This window comes from Cnephaeus nilssonii (assembly GCF_951640355.1).
Source record: "Cnephaeus nilssonii genome assembly, chromosome: 10".
Taxonomy (NCBI): domain Eukaryota; kingdom Metazoa; phylum Chordata; class Mammalia; order Chiroptera; family Vespertilionidae; genus Cnephaeus; species Cnephaeus nilssonii.
The window spans coordinates 35,404,744-35,422,362 of NC_137081.1; the positions used below are offsets into that span (position 1 = coordinate 35,404,744).

The window sequence follows — 17,619 nt, forward strand, 5'->3', positions numbered from 1 at the left end:
ATTTTCAAGAACTGAAATTATATGTAATAAATACAATGACCACAGTGAAATTAAACTAGAAATCAATAACAATAGCAAAATACTAAGAAATTCAAAAATGGCTGAAATAAAGAAATACTTTTTCAAGTAATGGGTCAAAAAAAATCAAAAAGGAAATCAGATATTATTCTAAACTGTATTATAATGAAAATGACAATAAAAATGTATGTAATTCAGCTAAAGCTATAGATAGGTAAAAAGCATAGCTTTAAGTGTACGTACTAATATTTCTTAGGAAAGTCTGAAAAAAATCAGTATTCTAAATATTTCAATTAGTTTTTAAAAAGCAATGTAAATCCAAATAACAAAAGGAAATAATAGCAGTAAAAGCAGAAATTGATTCATTTAAAAATCCAATAGAGAGAATCAACAAAACTAGACATGGTTCTTTAAAAACATTAATGTAATTATCATAGTAGGTCAATGAAGGAAAAAAGGGGAAGAGCAAATAAATAATATAAAGTATGAAAGAGGAGATGTCAATATAACTCCCACAAGCATTACAAAGATATGGAGAGGGCATTTAAACAATTTACATTAAAACATTTGAAAATTTATAAGAAATGGAAAAATTTCTGAAAAAAAACTAAACACATGAAAACTGACACAAGAAAAAATAGAAAATCTGAACACTTGGGGGTTTCATTTCTAAATCTTCCTACAAGGAAAACTCCCAGAATGATTTCCCAATGAATTCTTCCAAATATTTAAGAATGAAATAATATCAATCTCATATAAACTCTTCAAGAGAATCACACAAGAGCCAACACAACTTATAAGACCTGCTAGGAAAAACTAGTTATTCATTTTTAAATGGCTACATAAATAATTAAAAAGAAGGGAAAACATACAACAGAGGCCATATGGGCTCCACAAAGCCCAAAGTATTTACCATCTGACTCTTCAAAGAAAACTGTCAACCCTAGGAACAGAGAAAGAGGAAACATCATCCCATGTAAAGGCCAGCATAACTTTAACATCAAAACCTCACAAGAATATTTCAAGAAAAGAAAATAGCAGGTCAATCTCACTCATGAATTTACATGAAAAAAAGGACGCCAAATATAAGAAAGCAAATCCAGGAATATATAAGAACAACAATATATTAAAATCAAGTTAGAATTACTAAAAACTGTAAGGTTGGTTAAACATTCAAAAATCCATCAAGAAAATTAATTCATCATATGGTTCAAATAAAGAAGAAAAATCCTATGATTAATAGATGCAGAAAAAAATCTATTAAGTTGAACCCAATGGAAGTGCCATTTTGTACAAGAAATATCAAACATCTGTACTATCTTGTGGTTCAACCTAATATTTTAACACCTACTCATGAGAACAATCGGCAACCAAAGGATAGAAGAGATCTGCAATGACTGGATGAAGCCTATTTACAAGAAAGCTACAGCAGTTCCACACAGAATGATGAAATGCTAAGAATGTTCCTGTGACAGTTGAACAAGACAGGGGTGTCCACTAGCACCAGCTCTGTTTAACATGTGATTGCAGGCCCTAGACAATGTAGTAAAGCAAGAAAAAGACATAAAGGTTTAAAAATTAGCACAAAAGAAATAAAACAAGCGCTAGCAATATACATTAAAACACCCAAAAGAATCTACATTTAAGCTAGTACAATAATTAGCAAATTCTGCAAGCTGTCAAGAGACAAGAAGCTATCCTAAAGTTAATTATATTTCTAAATACAAACAGACAAACAAAAAATAAAAATTTCAAAGCAAAACAGTATTGAAAAAACTACCAAATAAATCTATCCAAAGAAATGAAAGACTTCTACAATGCGATCTACAAAATGTAACTGAAGAAATGAAAGAAGACCTAAACAAATAGAAAGACATATTCATGGATGGAAAGAGTCTAATCAACTTGATTTTATGTGCAAACTGATATACTCCCTAAAGAGATCCCAGTGTTCTGGTGAAATTGAAAAGCTGACTATAAAATTCACATGGAAATGCAAAGGGCTAAGAGGAACCGAGACAACCTCTGAAATGATCTGCAGTTGGAGGACCCACATTAGCAGATAGCATGACTAATTATAAAGCCACAGCTCGATGAAAGGGTGTTGTGCTGACACAGAAATAGACCCATAAACAATGGACAAGAATAAACTCCAGAGCAGACCCAGATACACAGATACTTGACTTGTGACAAGGCAGCACTCTAGAGCAATGGGGAAAGGATGAATTGTTCTAATAAGTACTCTTGAGCCAACTGAGTATCCAAATGGGAAAAGTAACCCTCAACTACTACGTCACACCATGTTTTCTTAAAAAATCAATTCCAGGTGGACCGGAAATCTAAATGTGAGTGGCAGAACAATGAAATTCCTGCAAAATAATAGAGTATCTCCATGACCTTCAAGGAGGCTTAAATAAAATGACCAAGAAATTGGACGATGTTAAAATTAAGAACTTCTGTTCACCAAAGAGCAACATTAAGAGAGTGAAGAGGCAACCCAGAGTCAGAGAGAAAACAACAAAGGGAATAACCAACAAAGGACTTATCCCTCATCCATATAAATAACTCCTCCAGTCAGTGAGAAAAATAAAGACAACCCATTTTTTTTTTAATGAACAAAAGGCTGGAACAGGTACTTTACCTAGCTGTTCAATTCAAGTGCAAAGAGATGCCCAACGTCTTTAGCAAGCAGGGAAAGGCAGAGTAAACCACAGTGGCTACAATGACAAAGAATAACAGTACCAAGCATGGGGGGGGGGGGGGCGGGGCGGAGGGGCAGGGCCCTTAGGTCTCTCTCTGTCGGAGCATAAATGGGTACATTCAATGGGAAACCTGTTGGGCACACACATGCCTCATTGAAAGAAATGTGTACTTGCGCAGACGCAAGACACACATAAAAATGCTATGGTAGCATCAGATGTACCCACCCAAACTAGAGGGCACCCGAAAGTCCTCAATAACTGAACAGACATGTCCACACGATGAACACCATACACACATGGGAATGAACAATGGCTAGAAGCCATACCACCAGAAACTTACACAGGCGTACTGTTAAGTGAAGGAAGCCAGACAAAAAGACCAAATATTTTAGGATCATATTTATATCAAGTTCAAAGACAGAAAAATTGAATAGAACTTGTTAGAAGCTGGAAGGTGATTCCCAGGGCAGGATAGGTGGTACGATAACCGAGCGGGAACATGCAGGGCTCTGGGGTCGGAATGCTCTGGTTCTTGACCTGCATGGCTGTCATGGGCATGCCCTCCATGAGAAAGCACCAGGTGAACCCAGAGAGCTGTGTGTTCTCCTGGACGCCCGTTACACTTCCACAGAAAGGTCACGCAGAAATGCAACGCTCACGGCAGCCGTTTACAGAGCAGTAGTGGGAAGACTAGAAACAAGCTCAGTGCCCACCAACAGTGAAAGGTGTTAAACGAATGACATTGCAGCAATACACAACCATGAGAAAGGACAAGACACTGCTTTTGCACCGATTTAGAATAATCTCCAAAGGAAAAGCTTCAAGAGCTAGGTGCTGAGCATCTCCAGGGTGCCACTATTCACGAACAGAGTGAACGAGCAGGAATATCTACAAGTTTCCTTTATGTGTCAGCTCAAATTTGATCAAGACTTTATTAAAAATCAAGTGAACAGTACAGAGCTCACACATACCCAACCACCACCAACCTGCACCCAGTTCACGTTTCTATAGTACATTAGTCACAATTAATGAACCAACACTGACATGTCATTATACTTCTTTCAGGTTTCCCTAGTTCCTCCCTCATGTTTTTCTCCTGTCCCAGGATGCCAGCCAGGACCCCACACTGCCTCCTTGGCTACTCTGGGCCGTGAGAGTTTCTCAGACTGTCCTTGTCGTTGTTGGCCTTGACAGTATTGAGGGGCTGAACAGGGATCGTAAAGGACAAGCTTCTCCTGGAATGTCATGTCTTTCTGGTCCGATTGGGCCTTGGGAAGGAAGACCACGTAGGTAAAGGGCATTCTCATCACACATGTGAAATTCACGGCCTAAACTCAGCACACTGCCACTGCACTCCACTGCTGGTGCCAATAGGTGTCACACAACAGCCCCAGGGAATGCAGCAAACAGCAATTCCCCAGGACCCACAATAAACAAGCACCCCAGGAGGGCTGGAAGCTGGAAACCACAAGCACCCCAGGAGGGCAGGAAGCTGGAAACCAGCACCAGGCCGCTGGGCACGAAGGCCCTCCCCACCTCCCGTCTCCCCGACAGGAGTCCATCTGAAGACAACCCAACCAGCTACCTCTTTTTAACCAGAAGAAATCAGGACTCATGAGAGTAAAAAAATGAGACCTGAAATTGGCAGACAAGGAAGAAAAATCAAAAGCGTCCAACTCAATTACACATGGTGGTGATTAGCCACAAAGTCAGATGGCCATTGCTGGGTCTGACAGTTCATGCTCTTCCTCTCCTCTGCACTACCCTCTTGCTTCTAAGAAGTAGGATGAATTAACAGTACATCCCAGATCCACCCAGAGCCGGCTTCTGCTCCCACACACGTGGCGACAGAGGGGACAGGATACACCCCCGGTGACCCTGGTTGTGCGTGACAAGGCTTTCCAGGAACAGTGAGAGCCCAACAACAGGACAACTGCTTCAGCTGAGGGCTGCAGACCTGCCACCGGAGAATAAACAGGCAGCTTGGACCCAGCACAAGCGGGGACAAGTGACAAATACGGAGAACAAGGAATGTAGGCTTGTTTTTAGACACTGCTATGTCTGCACAGGGAGAAAAAGAAATGGAGGGAACCCCTCAGGTTTGTAATCCCAGGGGCTACGCTTAGTGAAAGAACCAGAGATGGGTCGGAGCACAGGCCTGGCATACAGAAGGACACGCCCATAACACCAATGGTCTTGGAGAAAGGTGTGGCTCAGCCCTGCCCACCAGCCAGGTGCCCAGGCTGCTCACGGAGAAGAGATGGGTGCCACAAAAGAGCAGAGTGAGATCCCAGCTCTCAGCCAGGGGGTCCACGCCCACCAATCGCATAGGTCTCACCTTGGTCCCCAAGGGAACTGCTCTGAGACCTCCCAGGACACCTTACAGTCCAAAACTGGTGCATCCCAAGGGCCTACCTGGCTTCCTCTCCCTCACCCCCCTCTGCAGGGCCTGGCAGGCAACCTCTCCCATCACCATCTTCTCCCCCCATGCCCTCAGTCTGGCCACAGTCCCCACCTGGCTTCTTCCAAGCAGTACCTGAAAACCCTTTTATGTGACACCTTTCCAACCTCTGCAGAGCACCCCAAGTTCTGTGTGACCCTCCGCCCCCCTACCCAGTGTAAACATGGATTTGCTAACTCACATGCTAATAAATAGCAATGGCCCATTCAAGTTCAAAGTTTATTCATATTTGTTTTTTAAATCCCAAACTAAAATTTTATGTTCAAAATTTACATATCACTATATAAAATATGAGAAAATAACTTTGTATTATTTTTCTCAGACAGTTTTCTCAATCTTCTGCAGCTGTCATGGGACTTCTGTGGATTTTGACATATATATTATAGGACTGACAAAGACCCCTGTGTTCCATGGGATTCTGAGCTCAGTCAACCCCAGAAGATTTCATTAGTATCCAAGGCAAGAGTGAGACTCTGCCAGAGGGCATTCACAAACGGCTGGTGGAAGGTTCTGGAGCAGGACTCACATGCCAGGCAGTCCTTGCCCACCCAGAGCTTAGTTTCAGCTTCCCAGGAATACAGTTCTATTTCTAGCAAGAACGTGCATGTAGAATTGACTTGAAGGGTATCCAAAAAGAACTGTGAAGGCACAGAAAACCTGTATTTAACAAAAACTTGTGAAAACTATGTATTTAGTTTACATAAAACCGGAAATGTAGAATCTGGCTTGCATAAACAATGGTAAAGAAGTTATTTTGATAAGTGATTTTAACCAATGTCACAAAATGATATAGGAACTGATACAACAAGCTGCCTATCTACTTTTGTCCAGGTGAAGACTTGGACCCAAATCCATGCAGGTGAGAAGGAGCATGCCCAGCCAGCCAGGTGCAGTGGGCCAGGCCCGATTACTCTGGATGCCTACTGCCTTTCAGCTGTAAAAGGATCCGGGTTTTGACTGTAAGTACAGGGCCACCCTATTTGGGACTCTCCTCCCCGCGCCCCCGCAGCTCTCCCCCTCCCGCCGCCCCAATGGAGAACTCTTGAGGGAAGAAGACACAAGATCACCTACTGGCCATACTGTTAACCTCTATCAAGCTCCAACACAGTGCTCCCTAAGGTAAGGTGACCAGATCGTCCCGCTTTTGAAACTTTCCAAAAATAGGGACTTTTTTAAAACGCCGTGGGACGCGGGACAAATGGTTAAAAATCGGGACTGTCCCGCCAAAAGCGGGACGATCTGGTCACCTTACCCTAAGGGCAAAACCAAAAGCCAGGTGTCCTTCTGAAGGGCCAGGGCCTGTACAAGGCAACGTGGCCCCACTCTTAGGAGGGAACCAGGCCGGGCTGAGAAACCCCAAGGACATTCCCTCAGCAGAGATGGCATGGTTACACACAGAAACCAATGGACACAGGGCTGCCTCTGCCAAGTGGCTCACTCAGCCTCGCCCCGTACCCATGATCCAGGTGAAGCCCATATATTTCAGACTGGAAACTGTTGAGAAACGCTACCAATGTTCTCTCAGGTAATTTAAGCAATTCGAGACAGACCCAAATTGCTCTTTTCTTCTCATAAATAATATCCTTCTGATGTTGGAAATAATATCCTTTAACCAGAGCAGGCTTATCCCATCGGATCACAAAACTGCTGGAAAAGGCTCTTCAAAAACAAACAAGCAAAAAACCATCTCCTTAGGACCCCAATCACTGAGGCCACATCCATGCAAACAGGTCCACCAAATCCACTCATAACAAGATGCACATACCTTCAAAGAAACATCCCCCCTGGTTCTCATACATCTAGTCCTATAGCCCCATAGGGAATTCAAGGAAAGCCAACAAGAACCAAAAAAGTTACCACTATGTCCGGGCCAGGGCAGCCAGGCCGTGTGAGTTTTACCCTGGACAGAGGTGCTGGCCAAAGCAGAGAGAGGTACCCAGAGAGCTGGGTACCTGTCCACGAGTGAGCACGGTGGAAACCACCCCGTAACTCCGAGCTGGGAGTTGCTGCAGTGCCCAGGGCACTAATCCCCTGCCATGTGCTGCTGCTCCTCCACCTCCAGGACACCCCAGCCCTTCCGGAACGCATGCCTATGCCAAACTGACCACAGAGAGACTGACCTGTGCCACTCATCTGCAAGAGGACACAGCCCACCTACCTTCCACACCACAGTGAGACATAATGTTTACAAAATAACTAAAACAAACGGAGGTTGACAGAAGGAACCGGGTCACAGAGAGACGTAAGAGCAGACAGACAACTGGACTTTCCTATGAAAAGCTCTGCATCCACGGCTCCAGTGTCACCTAGTACCTCCTCAAGTCCACTGCAAACTCGTAAACCACACACCCACCTTCCTCCCTCTCGCTGATCCTTGCAAGGAGGCTAAAGCAAAACAGGTGGTGCCATGGACCCTCGCAAGAAGGACCAGGAAGGAAGGGACCCTTGCTGTTGCAAGAATGACCCTTTGCCCTCACACAGCTACCTGAGCCAGGACCATGTCTCTTCCCGCACAAAGAGCCCGGAGCAGGTTTGCATTGGGTCAGACAGTGATGGGGAGGCAGAGCTTTAAGAATCAGTCCCTCAGCCGGAACTGGGTTAAATCAATGTGAACCTAGAAAGGGGGAGAGTCAGAAGTCCTGAGTTATACTGCGCCATACCAGAGGCACTTCCCCTAAGGACATGCTTAGTGTAACAGGTGTGAGCAGGCTGGAGGGGCTCTGAGAACACACATGCTAAGAACAGAGGCCGTGGCATTCTTAACTGCAGCAGCACCAAAAAAATCCTACTCAGTCAATAAGTCAATGAAAACGAGCTTATAACAAAAGTATACTTTCTACAAAGGGTTTCCCAGAAAAAAATCAAACACATTTAAAAAGGAATAAACTTAGCTATGAATGCAAATGTATCAAAACAAAGCTTTAGTTCTTAAAATCTTAGGTATCTTCTTGACTTTAGCTCCTGAACAACTGGTTCATGAGAAGCAATCTTGTAAGAAACGGCCCAGGAGCAGAAAGTTTAAAAAATGAATTAACTCCACAGTCACAAAAGCTCCTCAGTGAAAGGCCCTGATAACAAATCTCAACAATCAGAGTGAAGACCCAGTCAGAGCTCATCTGAACCTTAGGAGAATGAGTTAGTTATGTGCAAAAAACCAGCTCCCCCAACAAGTGACCACTAAGTAATGAACATCAAGATGCCTCAACCAACTTTATAGAATTCTTTACAAATGCTATCTCAGATAAATAGATGTAAGATTGGTGTATTTTTTTTAAAATATGTATCACTTTTAAATAAGCCTCAGTAAAACTTTTCAGAAGTACGTAGTATTAGTAAAAGTTAGAAAATGGTTATAATGTTAAACATTGTTTTTCATGTAAAAATCCCCAAAATTCTAATGCTGCATTTCAACATGGAATGTTCCAGTTCTCAGTTAGAATCCTGACATTCAAGTAACAGCAGCAAGAACACGGGGGGGGGGGGGGGGGGGGGGGAGAGGAAGAAGAGGAGGAGGAGATGGTTAGGGATGAGGTGACAAGAGCCCAAGTCCAACAGGAGGAAAGCTGAAGGTGGGGAGGCGGGGGGGGGGGGGGGAGGTAGTCTAGGCCCCTAGTCCTACAGAGGCCCCAGAGCCACAGGCTGAAGGTCTTTCCAGCAGTCACCTGTGCACCTGGCACTCCCACTGGCCAAGCTCCCACCTGCTAGCACCTTAACCCCTGAGAAGCAGAGTTGATATTTTCTGTTTCTGTTTGTTGGGTAGGAAGGGAATGAAGGCAAGGGCAAATAGGAAAAGAATAGGATAAGGATTCTTTTCATCATACACTGCTTATCACTCCTTCTGAAAGGCCAATACTCCCAGTATCTTGCTGATGGATTACGTGGCTAAAAGCTAGCCAATTTAAAAACACAAAGTCAGATACAATTCTAAAAATTTTAGTTATTTGTCTCATTTGATCTTTTCTTTATCATTATAATCCCCTAAATTTATCATGTTTTCATGAAATAAGCAAATAAAAGGCTCTTGAGTGGAAGCACAATGAAAAGTTTCAAACCAAATCTACCCAATGACTCTGGTATGCCAGTCACCCAGTGAGCCCTTTCAGTCCCAACTTTCTAAAGATTGGCAAAAAGTCCAGGGAAAGTTCATAATATACTCAGGACACATCATAAACAGCACGAAAGCCAAGGAGTTCAACAGCAAAACCCAAAAACAGGCACAGTGCAGGGAGCAGGGGACGAGGGGCCCACAATCCCTTCTCCACACCTACAGGGCCATGGGACCACATCTACCTAGTGGCAGCAGCCTTCCCTGCTCCGACCCCTGTCCCCCGACACCCACCCTCCACTCCCAATGTCCTTCCTCTGCCACACCAGGCTCTCACCTCCAGGGCCCTGGGCCCAGCCCTCCATCCCCCACCCAGGCAGGCGAACTCCTGCTCTGCTTCCCAAACTCAGCTCACCTTTCTCCTCCCTCTCACCTCATGAACCACAGTGTACCAAGGGCCCTGGAGCCTCTGCCTGGCCCGGGAGCTCCATGCACGCTGGTAAGACCAACTCCTAAATGGGTCCAGTGCATCCTGTATCTGCCAGCAGGAGGGCTCATATCCCTCAAGGACAGATGACCAATTCTGGTTCTAGTTGGCCTCTGATTGGCTAAGCGCTGGATAGCAGTAACTACTGATCTATTTAGCTATAAAATGAGAATAAGGGCATTGGAGCTACCTATACAAGGTATCATGCAAAACAAATTAAATAACTGTAGAGAACAACCCAGAACAAAGCCACTACTCATTAAGGCCTAAAAGCACAGCAGGTTTTGACTTGGAGCAAGCATATAACCAACGCGAACGTATTACTACTACAAGTTTTAAACACCTACGGTAAAACAGAGCCCAAACTGCGCCAGCACTCCCTGCTAGAGCCCAGCATCAGGAGGGGCGGCACACCTGCACACCTGTCTGCTTTGACTGCCCACTGCCAGGCGCCCCAATTACAACTTCTGGTTCCGGCACCAAGCTGCACTCAATGGTCTCTGATGTTGAGTTTGTATGTCAAATCCATCCGGGAACTCATTCTTAAATCTCAATGACATTAATCACCCAACATTCAGCATCTCAGAACTCAGAAATTTGCATTTCCACAATGGTGGCTTTGAAAAAAGGGGCATAAATGCAAATGCTCCACAAACTGTATAAGGATTTCAGAGAATTGCCAAAACAAACCATCAATGCTCCATTGACAGTGAATGTTCTGAGCTCTTCATAACGACTGAGGATTTGTGATTTTTAGAGACAAAACACAATTTGAGGATTAAAAAAAGAAGCAGGTTGAAAAAGAAGTCGTTCTGTCTCCGTGATTTCCAGAACAAATCCCGACTGATTAAATTCCCAGAGAGTGGATGTTGTGGAGAATCGGGGAGTGACAGCTCAAGCTGCAAATGTGCCCTTGGGCTCCTCAACAGCCTGGAGGGCCTGGGGCAGGAAGGCTCAGGGGCATTTCTGAAACCCTTCCTTCAGGCGCAGAAGGAAGCTGCACAAGAGGCTCAGAGCCCTTCTGTCCCAAAGTTCAATCCTTCCAATTAGTCTTCCCTCCAACACAACTGCATGCAGCCCGTGTCGGTGACTGTTCTACCCTCCCTGTATCCTCGGGGCTCAGCCCCACCCCTGCCAGGAACCCCCAGCTCTCAGGTTAGTCACTTCTCCCAACCAGGGCCTCACTAGGTCCAGAACCTGCCTATTATCTGCAGCTTGGAATTGATGTCTTCTCTATGTTAAATGCTGGTCCTCAAAATTCATTTTCTCTCTTTAAAGTCTTTAAAACTTTGTAGTATCCTGAAACAGTCTGTCATTGCAAAGCACAATTTAAGTAACATAAAAATGTTTCTTTTTAAGAAAACTTATATCCTAAAATATACTAACCTTGGTGGCCAAACTGGTTGCAATGAACAGACTCAAGATCAAGCACAGGAGACAGGAGCACAAAGACTAAGGCAGCCAGCCCAGCTCAGACCAGAGTAAGGCAGAGCCTCCCCCAGGAAGACCCTGGATGAAAACCTTAGCATGATCTAAAGAAATCAAACCACATCAAGACTCAACTAAGCTATAACTGACAAAACTTTTTAGCTGCTTTTGTGCAGAGGGGGTATTTCAAACTCAATAGAATATTAGGAAACCAAAGAATGGTCCAAATTGAAACACTGCTCTTAGATATACAAGTTTCCCTCAAAATAGTTACTTGCTTATAACTAAACACTTACACACCCCTTCCCGAGATGCAGAGGAAGACAGAACACTTGTTTCCCAATTCCATCCTGCTCAACCAGTTTCCTACCAAGGGTCAAGTCTGCATGACTACACACAGGTCCATAACGCCCACCAGTACGAGCCTTGTGACTGACAGTGTTTCTTCAGGCAGAAATGGTGCAAAGAAGGTAAACTGTAGGGTGGGGGGGCAGGTGGTGTTAGAAAGCCGCCGAGGGACAGTTCTCAGTAAGCCAGCCAGACTCCCACGTCCCAGCACACTGCTCACAAGCCAGCCTGCAGTCTGCATGGGAGTGGAACAAAGGTGGGGTAGGAAAGGGAGCCTTCGCTTGTCCCGAGGACATGCCCACCCACACGGGGTCAAGTTCCCTCCATGTCACTCAGGGATGCCTCATCCAGGCAGGGGCCCTGTGTCCTATACGTCCATCCTGATCTGTTTCAGCACATCCCAACAGGCAAAGGTTTGGAGCATGGAATTAGGCAAAAAGCGCCATATTTCAGAACCTCTTCCCACTCTTCTTACTGTCAAAGAGGAGTTCTTTGAGGCTAAATCAATTCAGGCCCTTTCCACAGGCTGCTCCCATCAGTACAAACACTGATTCAGAGCAATAAAACCAGCAGTGAGCAGTTTTACGTCAGAGAACCAGAGCCCAGCTCTGGCGGCATTCATAAAGAACAGCAATAAAACCTTACTGCATGCCTCACCCACCAGAGGGAGTTTGAAGGGAAAACAGGAGAGAAAAAATCAAGCACTTCAAATAAAAAGGTCATTTTATCATCAGGGCAAAGGCGAGTTGCACTGCAAGTGTGAGTGAGGAGACAACAGCAAGGGCCCCAGGGGACAGTGAGGGCCCCAGGAAACAGTGAGGGGGCAGTGAGGCCCCCAAGGAAGAGAGAAGGACCTGGGGGACAATGAGGGCCCCAGGGGACAGTAAGGGCCCCAGGAAAGAGTGAAGACCCTGGGCGACAGTGAAGGCCCCAGGGGACAGTGAGGGGGGGGCAGTGAGGGCCCCAGGGAAGAGGGCTCTGGGGGACAGTGAGGGCTCCAGGGGGGCAAGGCAGAGCAGGTCACAGCCAGACAGAAGCCACTTGGATGATGCGGGGGCGAGGGGCCCACAGCAGGGAGGCTGCACAGTGCAGGTCCAGTGGGGATGAGAGAGACAGTCTCCTCCTTGGGTTGAAGAAACTTCCCATTCAAAATAGCAAACTGAGTAAGTGAGTATTCATTATATCTCTTCCTCCCAAATCCACTAAATTACTAAATATAAACAGAAATATAAAAGGATATATAGCAATGCTAGACAGTGGGGAATAGCTCAGCTGACCAAAACTTGGAGGAATTTCCAAGAAAATATAAATCTGATGGGATCAAAGTGACAGGAAAACAATCTCTAGTGATCAACCCACCACCCGGCAAGACAGACAACAGCCCCACACACAGGGAGGGTACAGGTCCAAGCCCAGCCCAGCCCCCTGCAGCGGGGCCAGCGCTGTTTGGGGTCCCTTGCTGCAACTCCAGGGGCTACTCTGGGAGTAAAGGTGGCTCCTGAAGGACACCTGAGCACTGCAGAGAGCAGGAGTACCCAAGAGTTCAGCCTCCAAGGCAGCCCTGCTCTCACCAGCTCCAGCCCCTCTTCCATTTTCAGTCTCCAACCCCAGGAGGGACAGAGGCCACAGGAGTCAGCTGGTGGCAACGACACACACGGCCAGACAGGACAGTGACTGCAATAAACACAGATGGGCAAACCTGCATATAAAGGCAGATTCTCAGGGGAGAGAAAGCCAGCGCAGCACTCTGCTCCTCCCTGAGACAAGCCTAAGAGAAGGAAGGCTTGGAAGGTTATGGTAAGTTATGATAAGTGGGAGGAGATGTTGTTCAGCCCAAGAAACCAAGGGCAGAAATGCTTTCAGGAAACTCAATTAACTTCTTGGCAAAGACAGGGTAACAAAGAGAAATACATTGTATTTTATTTAGACACCTGGGTTACCAAGAGATAAGCTGACAGGTTCTAGAGCAATCTGAGAACAAACTTAACGTTTAAACGTGCACACCCACCATGCTCACTTACGGAGTAACTCTGCCTCTTGGAATTGATCCAGTGCAGATAGATGCTTATAGAAGTGCAAGTACAAAGTACACATATAATAATTGTCCAATGCCAATTTGGGGCTGCTATAAATAGTGCTGCAACCACATAAATATTCATCTACAAGCTATCAAAATAAGTTAGACTTATATACATACTGACATCAAAAAGTGCTCATAATACATTAAGATGAAAAAAATAACACAGAAGCCCACAGATGGGATGACTGCACGCCACTGAAATGCTTGCACGCAGCCCCTGTGCTCAGACATGGGAAGGAGGCCCAGCTCCCAAATTGGGAGGGAGAGCTGGGCACCCCTCAAGGTCTGCTTGACACACTTCAATCCAGATGCTTAAATTTGTTTTACACATTTTATCAATCAAACATGAACAATTTATATCAATAAAGCCTTCCTATACAAATATAACTGGGAATCCTAGCCTCCAGAGTTTCAGACAACTCCAGTCCGGCCAAGGGAGGGAGGGTGTGTGCAGGTTCTGGGCCATTCCAGAGGTACAGACCCAGACTCCCCAGCCACAGTGACAGGGGTGTGGGTGCCTGAGGATGCCCAGCTCTGTCCAGTAGCCACTGCCACCCCTCCCATGTGGACACAGGACAGACCTGCTGTAAGTGCTCTTACAGGCCAGGTAGCTGGGAGTGGCAGCGAGCAGGACTCGGGCTTGCATCAGGCAACTGCACTGGGACTTGTCCTACCGGTGGGTACCCACAACACATTTCTGAAGCCAAGGGCCACACAAGCATGGTTTCCAGTCCTGTTCAGCCACTTACTAACTCTATGACCACGGACAAGGCACCCCTTCCCTACAGGATGAGATTTTCAGGGCATTGTGAAGACTGAATCATGTGACATGCTTAGTGCAGGGCCTAATAAAACCCACTCCAGCAGCAGAGCCCAGTCACAGAATCACCCCTACCCCCGAGGCCCCAAGAACAAAGAAACTGGGTGAGAGATTAACTCTCCAAATTACAAACTGACCTTTGAACTCCACCTCGCTAAAGCAACATTCTTGTCTCCTGGTGTCTAGGACACACATCTGCCACTCAAGTCAGTGTGCAAATCAGCAAAGACGGGGCCTGAGTCTCCCGAGGGCTCTACAGTGTGTCTTTCCCAAGGATAATTTACTCTGCACCGGGAGCTGTCAGACCACCAGGGGCCACTGTCAAGAAAACCAGTCTACCACCCAGTGACACGTTGCAGCTGCAGTGACTTCCTTTCTGCCCAGGACAGCCCGCAGCCCCTTACCTGGGTGGCTTTGGGAGCTCATCGCTAGCACCGTCTGCTCCTCTTCGTAACTCAATGGCTCAAAACTTCCACGGATACAATGCAGCACAGAGCTCCAGAGTCCCGCCAACACATCCAAATCCAGCAGCGGGTGGGGGCCACAGCCTCGGCCACGTCAATGCTGGGCAGTCCACAGCAACGTGTCCACCAGCTCAGGGGAGGACCTGCATGGTGAGACAGAAACAGGCCAGTCAGGAGGCGACCCAAGGAAACCCGGATATGTTTTCATCATTTCACCGCCAACTGGTAAAACAATTCATCTGGGCGTTTCTGCTGACAGGAAGCACTGGGGTTGTTAGTAAACACATGTGAATATGGGTGAAACGATCCACAGGGCAGCGTTTCTAACTGGGGCACCATGGGTGGAGAATGTGTCTCAGGGAGTCACTCTGGCCCATTCCCACCAGTTTCCACGTGTGCACACTCCCATCCAGCCCACATCCACACACACACCAAATCTCACCTAGCTGCAACCTGAGTCCCAGTCTGCAGTAAGCCCTCCTCACTTAAATCATCCCCCACGTTTCCACCTCCACAATTACCATTTCCTCAGCTGATTTCCATTTTCTCATGATAAAAGTAGCATGCACTCATCACAGGAAAGTATTTAAAGTCATCCATGATGCCATCACAGAGGCAGACATCTGGTAATATCCTGACATGCTTTCCTTTGCCTTTTGCCCACACTGCCTGCTCCCAGCCTCATCTCCTACTATCTGTGCTGACATTACAGCCAGTGTTAGTGTCCATAACACTCCTGGCAGCACAAACTGGAAGGCTTTGTGACAGAGCTGCCCCTCCCCCATGCCAGGTGGGTGGCATGTGACTGGGCCAGTTCAACAAACCCTCTCCCCAAGATCAGACTTGCCCACAGGTCAGTCACTGGACAGAGAGCCTGAGACAAGTCTAGGAACTCCCACCACCAAGCCCTTGCTTTGGGCGGTGGCATCATGAGGGACTTTTTAAACTTTGCAATGAGCAGATATTACATTTATCATCAGAATAGAGAAATAGACTGAAAAAAAAATGGTAATTCTGAAAATTCTCCTATTGACCCTGGCTGAAGGCGCTCTGGGGCCTCTGTCACCTCTTCCTTTGCTAGTGTGACAAATTCCTGCTCTTGATTAAATTTCTCAAGGACAGTCTTTCCCTATGCCTTATAACCAAAGAACCCCAGCCAACACAGCATGGAAGGGATCCCTCTCCGAGGTTGCTCTTTAGGTGGTTTCCAAGGACATGGCTCTGTAACTCTGTGGTTAATATCTAATATCTTTATATTATGGTTCTGTATCTGGTTATTTCCCTATGAAACACAGTGACATATTTTTCTCAGGTTCAGAATTTTTATTCATCTCTTAGTCAGAAGTAACATCATTTTCTTAAAGGCAATGTAGATGGTATGTTTTGCAAACCCTTAACAAACCTTAGGTAGCTCTGTATCCTTCACACAAGTCACACCTTGGCTGGGTATAAAAGTCTTAGCTCACAGACATTTTTGGCTAAAAATCTGTAGACATTGCCCCACCCTTCACATTGCAGAAAATTCCATCAGCTGAATAGTGTTTCCTTCCCAGGGAGCCCCTGGGGGCAGAGTATGGTGGTGGTGGTGTTGCTATTGTTACTTTATTCTGTCTGGATTCAGCTAGAATTATATTTTTAATCTTGAAATTAAAAAATGTTTTCAGAAGATGTATGGTAAGAGCCTCCTTTCATTTATTTTGCTCCAAACATGAACCTTTTCATACATATTGGTCTTTCTGCTCAGGAAATGCTCTTCAGGGATCCCTCTAGATTTGGCTGGACTCACTCCATCACCACAGGCACGTCTACTGTTTATTCTCATGCCCAGGCATCTTCTCAAGGGTGTTCTCTGCTATTCACATCACTGCTATTTTTCATGTGATCAGTTGTACTCCTATAGCTTCTACTATGGATTTTAACTAAACCATTTGTTTCCAACCATTTCCCTTTACAACTCATCCATTATCTTGTCCTCTCCGTGGATTCACTCTTAATGACCTTCTACTCCTGTTTGTGGAGTCACGTCTTCTCCCAGCCAGTCTTTTGAAATTTGTTTTCTGATTTCAACCATAAATCATTTTTAAAGGTAAGTTCATCTTCTGCATTTTAGTGTAATTCCCTTTCCCCATAACCTGGGACAACTTGCTGAGGTCCATAGTGTTGGTTCTTTCTGTTTATTTATCCTCAAATATGAACAGCTCTACCCAGAGCTGGGTTTTGCCCAAATTCTGTGCACACCTGCTCCTACCCCAGTGTCCACCACAAGGTTGGCTAAGCACCTTCTCAGGGCTCTGCGCTGGCACCTCACATGCAGTTAGCTTTCAAACACAAGGTGAAGTAGAAATGGAGATTTTCAGATATGCAAAAACTGAAAATACCCATCTGCAGCAGATCTACACACACACAAACAAAAAAAACTATTACAGAGTCCTTCAGGCAGAAGGAATGTAACACCAGACAGGCACACAGCTCCACACACAGAAGTGAAGAGCCCCAGACATGGGAGCCATATAGATAAATGTAAAAGTGTTCTCTAATGTTGAGTTTCTTAAAAAGAGAACTGTTTAAAGCAAAAAGAATACTGTTTTGAGACGTTTATATCATATACTAAGAACCTGTCAAAAATAACCCAAACTAAGAGGAGGCCCAGGAAGCACAGGGCCCTGTGTTCCCAAGGTGTGGAGTGTGCCATACCATCACCTGATGGCAGACTATCCACTATAAATACTAAAGGAGCCCCAAAGTTCTAGTTAGCAAGTCAATTAA

General features: G+C 45.6%; 1 protein-coding gene across 10 annotated transcripts in view; it reads right to left on the reverse strand.

Annotated features, from left to right (window-relative positions):
* The window catches only part of HDAC4 (histone deacetylase 4), a 238,318-nt gene that overhangs the window by 188,640 nt on the left and 32,059 nt on the right, over positions 1-17,619 (reverse strand). For all 10 annotated transcript variants that reach the window (XM_079781863.1, XM_079781868.1, XM_079781860.1 and 7 more), the window contains exon 2: positions 14,794-14,996. In XM_079781863.1, coding sequence (XP_079637989.1) covers positions 14,794-14,815 — 22 coding nt within the window. In that variant the 5' untranslated portion in view covers positions 14,816-14,996. The remainder of the gene's footprint in view (positions 1-14,793; positions 14,997-17,619) is intronic.